This window comes from Morone saxatilis, unplaced genomic scaffold (assembly GCF_004916995.1).
Source record: "Morone saxatilis isolate NCDOM2014 unplaced genomic scaffold, NCSU_SB_2.0 Contig23, whole genome shotgun sequence".
Classification (NCBI taxonomy): Eukaryota; Metazoa; Chordata; class Actinopteri; family Moronidae; genus Morone; species Morone saxatilis.
This window is the reverse complement of record NW_023339796.1, coordinates 24,241,251-24,252,499: the sequence shown is the minus strand read 5'-3', so window position 1 is coordinate 24,252,499 and position 11,249 is coordinate 24,241,251. Positions and strand designations below refer to the sequence as shown.

Here is an 11,249-nt window from a genome sequence, read left to right as displayed (position 1 = left end):
AACTGGCGCTATACAAATAAAATTTAATTGAATTAGAAAGAATGCAGGTTTAAGTTACTTCACAGACCCAGAGGCTGTCTCAAGCACAGTGAGTTGTTGTTTCCAACGTGACTCTCTTCTGTGGTAGTACTGTAACCTCCACTAGATGCTAGCAGTAAAAGCTAGCAATAAAAGGCCAGTATTGACCCATATATCAGTGTAACCCTGGTTTAGGTTAGTGGTTGTGGTCGTGTCACTGCTCCCTGTGCTGGTAACAGGAAGTGTAGTGATTCTCTGTTGCTACTGTGGCTGCCAGTCATACCAGCCTGTCGTCACAAATCACCAGGCCCAGCCAATCCACTGCTGTCGCCACCTCTGCTGCTGCAAGTGGCAGCTCTCACTCTAGCTGCAGCTGCATTCTGTGTGTGTGTGTGTGTGTGTGTGTGTGACAAATGAGATTCCCCGCGACAACACTGATGAGACCTGAGGCTAAGTAAAGGACGGAAGGAACCGGACGGACTCTCCAGCAGTTCCCTGGCCTCCAGGACACCACAACGGCAAATCAGAGTCTAAACTACCAACTCATCCACCCCACCCCCTCCCATCCATACCCTAAAACGCCAGCTTCCTTTCTCTCTCTCTCTCTCTCTGAGCTGTCAGTCAGCAGAGAGGAGGGAGAGACAGTGATGAGGCATGAGATTGGAGGATAGAGTGGAGGGGAATGCTGCAGTCATTTATAGTCACATCATTACAGGAAACACATGGACATTAATACTGGAGATGATTTGCTGGATGTGGCATGTGTGTTCACAAACAAACTTCAGAAGCCAAAAGCAAAAATTTCTATCCAAACCATGACTTGGGGTTTTTATTATGAACCATTAAGAACCAACATGTATATACATATACTGCTATATTTCTTTTGAACATTATGTAATATTTGGCCCACATTTGAGTTAACCTTTGCATTTAGCCACCAGGGACACACACAGGGACACACACTGGAGAAAGAATTGTTGCCGACTTACGATCTGCAGTGATACAGTTTTGCTGTCTGTTCCATTTTTTCCTGGCTGTTTGTTTGCAGTGCGTTGGGAGAAATTTATAGTAATTACAGGAGTTCTATGCAGGTTCAAAAAAATGTTTAGTTTAAAAAATGTCATAGTTAGATCCATTCATAGCTTGAAAGTCAATATTTGCTACATGGATTTCCCCTGCCTGCTATTGATAATGCATTAAACGGTTGAAGAGTAACTAATACTCAACATTGGCAAAAATGGAATATAATATTGATAGGTATGTTTTCATTAGTGAATAATCACCTGAATTCAGGAATTGTTTGTGTTACCTTAGAAGGAGCCGTATTTATCTACAGATGCCGTGGGTTGCCTTCCATGGAGTCCACCATGTTTCTAGGCATTTGCGCTTTCATATGTTTCGCTTGTTTCCTGTGTTCCCCGCTCATAGTAGGGTGGGAGGGTGAAGCAAGGGAGTTGCAGCTACATTGCTAGATGCCTCTAAATTCTACACACTCAACTTTTAGCATCAATAGTTAAAAAGTAACTAATACTCTGAGTAGTGTTTGATAAAATACTTTGTACTTTTACACCAGTTGCTTGTAGCTGAGTAATATTTCAGTAATGTAACACTACTTAAGTATAGATGTTGAGTACTCTTTGCACCACTGAACTAGAAATTAAATTGAATTAAACTGAATTGAAGTGAGTTTAAATTAAATTAACTGAACTGAATTTGCTGGAATCAAACTGAATTGAGCTTAAATAAATGCAATTCAAATGCATTGAATCAAAGGTAATTGAAATACAATGAATTAACGTAACTAAGCTGAATTTAAGTTAATTCAAATTAATTTAATTGATGTAAATCAAATTAAAGTGCATTGAACTGAACTGAACTAAACTGAATGAACTGAGTTGAAGCAAACTAACGTGAATCAAAAGGCAGATGTGGACATGTGTGCAATTAAATTAGGTCCACCATGAACACGCAGGGTTTAGTTGATTTGTAATCTGCCTGGGAGTCTCTGAGGAGGGGTGACTCAGGCCACAACCACTGTGCTGATTATGAACTGATGGAGATGGGGGGATGAGGAGGTGATTTAAGGACAGAGGAAGAGTGGAGCATGAAAAAGGAAGAGATTACATGCAAGTGATAAATGACAGGAAGAAGAGAGATAGGAGGAGGATGGGGAATAAGGCGTAATTAGAAGATGTGGAGGGAAAGAGAGAAATGGAGGGGGGGTGAGGAAGTTGATAAACAGTTGGAAAAAGAAGTGAGGAGAAAGTGTCATCCTATTTCAGCTCCTAATTCAGTCCAAAATATGTTGTTTGCACTAACATTTTAAAGCTAAAAATATTTTGTACATTCACTTCTAGCATGGTGCTGCTGTATATTATGCTAGGCTGTAGGCTTTTTCTGTTTGTAGGCCTTTTTTACACAGGGCCCTCTGCCTAAGGCTACACAAACAGCTCTATTAAATGAACTCATTGTACCCATGTTTCAGCCACACTGAAATGTGAGGCATGCACTTTAATATTCAGGGCTATCAAGAACCAGAGATGTGGTAACAAATTGTAAAATATGTATTAGACGGCTAAATATTCAAATTGGAAAACATATTTAAAAATAGTAGTAGTAATAGAAAAGTACAACAGCTGTGATAAGTGACTATAAAGGTGTTTCATTTTCCTCTACATTCTAGTATTTCTATTGTAAGAGATAGGGTACAAAATAAACTGTTCTGTACAAAAAAAATATTTTTAAGTTCAACTCAGGAATGCACTTTTGTACATTTTGGCCCTCAACTCTTAGATTTGAGTTGCACACAATGTGATTATTTCATTTCTTTAGTGTACTTAATGGCATGTAAGTACTGTATTGAAGCTACATCTCCACATTAAAATATCTATAAACTCTACCTCAATGTTCTATTTGTAGTTGAGTTGTGTACTTCCATTATCCCAAATGTTTCCAACAATGTTCAAACTCAGAGAAATCTGTCATTTTATTCAGGTAACGCTGCGTTTCACCGGTCGCCTGTCATTGGCGTCATATCCCCTTTGTGCATGCGTCAGTGTTGTGGTTGTCTGCCAGAAGCTGTCATACATTGACTTTTTATCCAGTCTGAAGCCACATTTTTACCAACTGTTTAGATCTTGGTGCTTTTTAACTCTAAGATTTGAACCAGATGAAGGATTTTAGTTATCGACGTCTGGATCTTAAGTTATCAGAGAAACAAGCTGAGCTAATGTTAGCAGCAGCTCGGCTCGCAGCCCCTCCAGGATGTCCTTTGTGTGCCCAACAGTGTGGGAGAAGCAGTGATTTTTAAGGTGGAACTGCTTTATTCAGTGTTTTTAGCGGTTTTAATTAGCAATAGACGGATTGGATTAATAATTACAAGAAAACTACTGTAAGAACGGTAAGTTGATTTTGTAAAGATACACTGTGGAGAAATATTTTCTGCAAATAGTGTCATACAATGTTTTAAATGTGAAATGTAGATATATACACAAGCATAATTCAGCTGTTCAGGTTCATCTTGACAAGCCCCATCTGTTTCTTAATTAGCTAATCAGAGTACACGGAATCCTGCTGGAGGCTTCATATAACATGGCTTTAATGACAAAGAGACTGAACGCGCTGTTCATCATAATCACATATGATGAAGGATCAGTTTGAAATGAACTGATTATATTTAATTAATGAAATCAGGCTGCAATCGTGAGGATTTTCTGTAAAACTCTTTTTTTTTTTAATGGTTCTCAAAAAATGTCTACAGTTAAAAATCATGATTATAACATGATAACTGCAAAACCTTTTGAACTTTGAAGGCTCCATGTTTAATCACAGTCCTCCTCTATCGTTATGCTTTTACCTGCAGATGTCCACAAATCATCTGTGATGAAATTTAACCCTGACTTTGGTACTACTTGTGCGAGACTTGTAGAGAGCTTTAGAGAGTTTCTTTGATCAGACCATCTCATATGAACCTCAGCAGTCAGTTTTAATGAATTGAGAGCTATAACCCAGAAATTAGTTAGCATTTCTGCTCCTCCCTCCCTCAAATTCAAAGTTTTTTTTTTTGCAGGGTTTCTATGCAGTATAAAACGGTATGGAATTTGATATTGCCCTTATTATGCTTTCTGTATAGAATAGAATTTTTTTTTAAATAAATAAAAAACATTTTAGGAAGATGCCCTTCCTCAGTATGGGCGTGTTGCCCAGAAAAAAAAGTCAAATTGAGGTGCTGTCCTAATCTTACTTTATTATTATTAATAACTACATTAATGATCCAGAATCCAGTCATCAGGTATAATATTTTGATCGCCCCCTGGTGGTCCATTTTTCCCAGTGATGGTTTCTGTCATTTCAGGTAGTTCTTATCACGCTGATGTTTGTTCAAGTGTTCATTTTTATCATCAGTTTGGTTTTAATTTGTTATTTGAAGCTATAAAAAGGGGGTTTCACATCATGATTGACAGCTGAGCTCTGCTTGCGATTGAGTCGGCCTGGCGTATGGGTGGGAGTTTGATACTGTGGCGCTAACCCCGATCATTACTTCACTTTCACTGTGGGAGAAAGTCGAGACCCAACATCTATCTTTATATATGTTGATGGTCACAGTGCAAAGCCAATTTTTTTTTTTAAGTTTTTTATCCATCACATTGGCAGAAATTGGTTTCCATACATAAACTATGTCAGTGGAAACTCTCAAAGGTCATAAAAGGCGGTTTCTAATGTGAACATTTTTACTGTTTTAATCCTGAGTAATTTCCCCCCGGGAATTATTATAGTATTTCTGATTCTGATTCTGATTCTGATTCTGAGCCTTATTCAAAACTGAAGGAAGGGTAAGAATAGAAAGAGAAAAACTTGATTGACAAGATTCATGCTACCACATAATGTGAAAAGAAGTGAGAATCTTACTGTAGAGTGGTCATCTCAGTTAGTGATGGTTGTGTGGCTTTCAGGTAGCTGGCCCGGCGTGCCTGGACCTTGGGGGAGGGTTTGGGACTCCCGTCAGAGTCTCCACTGTCGTCCTCGGCCATGGCTTTGACGTAGCTGCCACTCCTCATCCTCCGACAGGGGATGTCATCTTCCTTCCCAAGGGGAGAGAAGCCGCTCCACTCGTCCTGAGGTACCTGCCAGACGGGCGGAGAGGACAGAGAGACACTGTCAGGAGGATCTGCTCTACTGCTGTCTGAGTCCCAGCCACCAAACTGGCTAACTAAACTGTCCTGGTGGTACATGGAATCTAGAAACACACAGCTAACATGCAGCACAACACAGAGCGAGATCTAGCAGCCAAACACACACACTGAACTAAACTGATGGCTGGCATTTTTCTTAATCCACCCCTCTCTGACACACATGCATCCACACACAGCTCCCACACTGCTGTGCCACAGTCTGTGGGCTAATTAGCATGGAACAGTATGTGTATTGGTCTGCTTAGGTCGGCCTGAAATTTCTCTCTGGCTAGATCATACATCTGCTTTCCAGGAGTCAGCTCAGTTCAAGACTGTGTCCATACAGCACAGGAGAGTGTGTGTAATGTGTGTGTTTACAGTATGTGTCCGCACTGATCTAGCCTGAGGGTCTTGTTATATGGGGTGAGATATGTTTTACTGGCATTAACTGGGTAACACTGTGGATAGTCCGCCAACAGATAGAGTAATCATAACATTTCAACTGTTTCACTTTGTCTGTGGATTTTCCATATACAGACTAATAACAGTAACATAGGTGAGTGTATGTGTGACAATTCATGAACATTGTGCCTAAACCTAACTAAGCCTTAACCACAGTCCCTCCAGGTAGTTGTGATAATTAACACAAATCAGGGTTCCAATCATTTTTCTTAACAATACAGCTTGGCACTTGCTCATAAACGGTCATATAGTTTACCAGTAGATCTACAATTTATATTATAAAAAAAAAAACTGCAATAAGCTGCTGAAATCTTAACTATTTGTAGACGGACTATGCAAACAAAGTGTTACTGACTACACAAAGGGTTAGGGTATATATAAATAACAAAAAAAATAAATGAATAAACTTATCTAAATTGACAAATAAATGCTGCATTCACATGGATTCAGGCATACCGCAAACTGGATGTCATGTTAGTGGATGAGAGTAGGACGGTAAAATTAAGTGAGGCTGGCAGGGAATACCGGCAACATTAACTGCTGTCCAAAGTTAAAATATTATAACTTTTGGCCGTCCTCTTTGATGGAATTTAAAACCGGATGTTATATTAACTCCCTCACACAAAGAGAAAACACACACTAACCCAGAAAACAAACTATGACCCAGAAAAATCGAGACAACAAGTTGCTAATGATGAATACATTACATAGAGTAATATATACAAAATAATGAATTTTATTCCATTCTTGTAAAGGATAGCTACCACCATAGCAAGCATATCGTCATGCGTGCTTTGTTTTGCCATCCTACCATTCTGTCGGACCGTTTCTTTCGTTTTTCCCGTGGCGTCCAGAAAGCGATGTAAATCTGCCCAATTCCATGTAAATGCACCATAACATAAAGATACAGCAGCAATGTTTTAACAGTGGTTTCTAGAATTAAACTTGAGGCAAAAACATGTTATCCAGAAGATTCTTAAAGGGCTGGGTCACCCAAATAACAAAAATATAATGTCACTTCCCTCAAGTGGTATCTGACCAGTCAGATAGACAGTTATGAGTCCCTTTTCAGAGATCTATCTCAGAGTTCTGCTTCCACCCCAGTACGATAGAAGTGAGCGGAGTGCTGCTCACTACATATAATACAATAATGTTTAAAAATTCAACAGTAACAAAATGACTTTCTACAGAACTAGTTTCTTTAAAATGTGTTCACAGTGAGGTCTTTGTCCTCACAGTAATACCACTTTCTGTGTAGACATGTTCAAGCTTGTATGTAGAGATGCTATTTCACACAGATAAATCATACAAACACAATACAGAGACTACAGCCAGTGAAAGGAATTTAAAAAAAGGAGACACTGCAGAGGCCTACAGTCTGAGGGCGGTTAATTGGTGCAATTGACTAATAACTACTTTCTTATAATAACTGTTTTTGTTTCAGTCAGACATGGCCACCAACGTCCTGTTAAATTACAACAAAGTGAGAAAGATACTTTACAAATAGAACAATTACAAATACTGATACCATATAAGAATTTTTTTATGTTATATTATATTATGTTATATTATGCTATATTATGTAATTGTACGTTATTATATTACATTATATTAGATAAATGATGTTATATTTTTATACTATATTATGTTATAATATATATTATGATATAGCTATATAGATATGATGTATAACATAACATACTATAACATATATGATGACACATTGTTATGCTACATTATGTAATGTTGTTATATTATATTATATAATATATTATGATATATATTACATGTTATATCATAAAATATATTTATAGTTTATCACAGTAAGAAATAATATATTTTAAGTAACTGATGAGTATTTGAATCTGACTCAGTGACATATTCTATGGATATTTCACATTATATTTAATGCATAATATTAACAGTACAGAACCACTGATAAACTGTAAATAGTGAACACTAACTGTAGGAAGTTTATGTATAATAGCAATTTGGATGAATTTTGAGCAGATTATTTCCTGGGAATATTGATCAGAGATAACTTTTCCTGACATTTTAGAACCTTCTCTGTCTGTATTATGTATTTGTTAATTAATTAACTGTTTTTTTTTTTGTTTTTTTTTTACAATCATACATACTTAATAGGCTTTTTTGTTTACTTCTCATTGTTCTATTAGCTCTTTTGTTTTAACTTTTCTAATGCTGGCTCTCAACCTGGCTGCTGAACTGAAACTTTCCTTATAATAACGGCATGTTAAGCTGTGATGCAGCTCTATGATGTCTGTAGCTCATAATCTATGGTTAATATATATGCAACCCACCACGGCTCATTATTTTTAATTAGCCACACCTTTTTGAGCCAGCTGGAACGCCGCTGTGTGTCAAACCTGTGAGCGTTTACCGCCTTCAGACTAGAGGCCAAGGTGTGAGAATTTGACAGACAATAACCGAGACAGACAGCAGGAGAATTGCACCGCTACTCTGACTAATTATATATGAATCACCGAGGGAGAGAGGCTGAACAGATCTGCTGGGCTCGATGTCTCTCTCTCTTTCTCTCTGTGTGTGTGTGTGTGTGTGGGTGTGTGTTGTGTGTGTGTGTGTGTGACGTCAAAGAGACACAAATGAGCAGTTTGGCTATAAAAAGAGAATGCGGGGAAAGGACCAGCTGCAGAATCATCAGCAGCGCCTCTCACCCACGCACAGGACTCACTTCCACTGCAGCTCAATACTCATTCTACTGTAATGGCACAGTGGAGGAAGAGTAGAAGCTGCTTTCTCTGGTTTACACTGTCATTAGTGCAGACGCTGCCAGCTGCAGATCTGATGCTATTTTAACGATAAAACATTATCTGCCTCACTCTGTTTTAAAGAATAAGTCTCTGTACATGTGACAGACACAGTGACTCAGAGTGTATACACTATGTCCAGAGCACTTACTGTGTGTTTTATATTACCGCCTGTAGATTGTTTCCTTGGTAACACTTGGCTGTTTTGATGGCTAAGGCAGCAGCATTAGAAATAGCAGGTACCGTAGCAGTGCAGCCAGCAGCCGTGCTGTTGAGATGCAGGAGATAATCATTTGCAGATTGAACACATACAGCCGAGGAGAATAGGGACAACTTTAATGTGTTCTCTTGACACAACTGATACAGCAGCTCTGATGTGCTGCTTGTAGCTGATGTTTGCAAACTCCTGATCTGTGTTGTATTTGAACTAAACTCAATGGGGTTTTTCACACCTCCTATCCCAACAGCAAATGACTGCATATGTATGAACATCCACATAGCTAAACGCCCTGTCCTGCCCTGCCCTACTGTCTTATCCCTGTCCGTTTTTGGAGTATATCAGGACATTTAGGGAGGTCTAGCAAACAAAGTGTACCTGCAGTCTGTGTTTTTTTCAAAGGTCCAGTGTGTCAGCGATTTAGTGGCATCTAGAGTGTAGTTGCAGATAGCAACTCCTTCACTTTACCTCCCCTCCCTTCCAGGTGTGAAGGGAGAAATTTGGAAGCCATGAAACACATGAAAATTTCAAAAGGCCCTATTCTAGAGCCAGAATTTGGTTTGTCTGTTCTCGTCCGGCTACTGTAAAAACATGGAGGTTCAACATGGCGGACTCCATGGAAGGCGAAGCTCAGCGTCTTTACATACACAGTAAACGCCTCATTCTAAGGTAACAAAAACACAATTCTTATGTTCAGGTGATACATACCTTTGAATATTGTATTTCATTTCTGCCACTGGATCCTTCTGAGTGTTACACACTGGACCTTTAACTATCAGAGGTAGGAAAAGTACACAATTCTTTACTCAAGTAGAAGTGAGTACAGGCTCTGAAATGTATTAATAAAAGTAAAAAGTACTGTTGGTTTCTCTGAAGGACATTTGTACCGGCTGTTTCTGAGCTAAATGAACCAAACATGGTCGAGTCTCCCTCACCTCTATGTCCTCTATGTCTTTTATGTTGTTTTTGTTGTTCTGTCATGTTACTGTCGTAATATCAATCGGTCTTGATGTTTGTAAGGTGTGCAATGATGCAAAATAAAAATAAAAATCGCTATTTCTCCTCAAATGCTTTTAACAGTAACAAGTAACACGCCTGTTTTGAAAGTGTATGAAGTAGAAAGTACAGATATTTGTGAAAAAATGTAGGGGGTAAAACATAAATATTATTAGTAGTTCTTTACTTGAGTTACCTCAAGTAAATACCTGAGATACCTGAAAAAATTACTAACAAACAAGTAACAGAAACAAAGTACTTGTACTTAGTTACTTACACCTATATGGTCACCATCTCCCTAACCTTGCCTACGCAGTCTTGTTGCCTAATAAAAATGTAAAGATACGTCTCTCTTTCTGCCTCTTAAAGGCATTTTATTTTGATGCCCCCTACTGATTTACTAGATGAATGTCACATGGATGCTGCATGACTACCTTCATCTGTGAAACTTTTAAACAATAAAACACAAAGCTGCCCAAAACACTCCCCTTAAAAAGGTAGAATATGCCCACTTTCACTTCAGAGTAGGTTGTTCACAAAATTCCAGAAGACATTGAGAACTGAAAAAAAAACCTTTTCACCTTCTGTCAGTAGCTTGGAATAACTATCACAGTTAATAAATGAGTCACACTGCTGCTTGTTGAGACTGATAGAAGGCACATAGAGAGCATAGAGTGGATGTGAAACAACAAATCTGAGCCACTAAATGATCTCTTTGTCTCCTGCCCACTCAGGTGTACTGGATGCTGAAATACACAGCACTTCTGATGATACGTCCCATCAGCTGAGGACAGAAAAGCCTCAGTTTGTGCGCCGTGTTTTAGCATACATTTGGGTCACATAAGTAACCATTGGTTTCTCTAAAATAATAACCGGTGATGTTAATGCTAATCCATGAGAGGCACAAACTGGTGCTAGAGTCAGAAATGACATACTGAAAGCACTACACCAGAGATATGCTTCCTGATTATCATGTTCCCTGAACAGACAACCAACAACCTGATAGGGGTCAACACAAAGGTCCCCCTTATAAAATTATTGAGGGGAGTGAAATTACCTGTGCTATAATGGCTCACATGGTGAAGTCATCATAATGTACATTTCCACAGCACTAATTCCATCAGCACAGCATAGTCATGTCACATTCACCACTGCTGGTTTCACTCATCTTTGCTGGCAGGAACTTAAAGATCCTGTCTATGATGTTCAGACTAGATGCCATCTAGTCTGGCATCTCAGACCGAAAAAAATGTTACTTCCTAGTTCATAAAAATACCAAAATAGTCTTTGTTGTTGTTGTTGTTGTTGGAACAGTGGAAAGACAATCACCGACACAAGTTTGTGAGTTAGACGAGAAAATAGCTGCAAAATGTGCTGTTACGGCTGCCATCTAATTCTTTGGGACAAATGCAGCCATCAAAGTCTGTCCACTAAAAGTTGTTGTTTTTACCACTGACAGGTTCAGATTGTTATTCTAAGTGTCCGAGAACATAATAGAAATGGTCCCTACAGAAATAAACCTTTAACCAGAAACAGCTGTAATATCACTCTTAAAAGGTGCCGTTGCCAAGTGCTTGCTCATGGTGGGAACTGTTG

At 38.7% G+C, this 11,249-nt stretch overlaps 1 protein-coding gene across 1 annotated transcript in view; it reads right to left on the bottom strand.

Annotated features, from left to right (window-relative positions):
- The window catches only part of LOC118334858 (disks large-associated protein 1-like), a 54,140-nt gene that overhangs the window by 30,451 nt on the left and 12,440 nt on the right, over positions 1–11,249 (bottom strand). Inside the window, exon 2 of the mRNA XM_035670929.1 lies at positions 4,927–5,141. Coding sequence (XP_035526822.1) covers positions 4,927–5,141 — 215 coding nt within the window. The remainder of the gene's footprint in view (positions 1–4,926; positions 5,142–11,249) is intronic.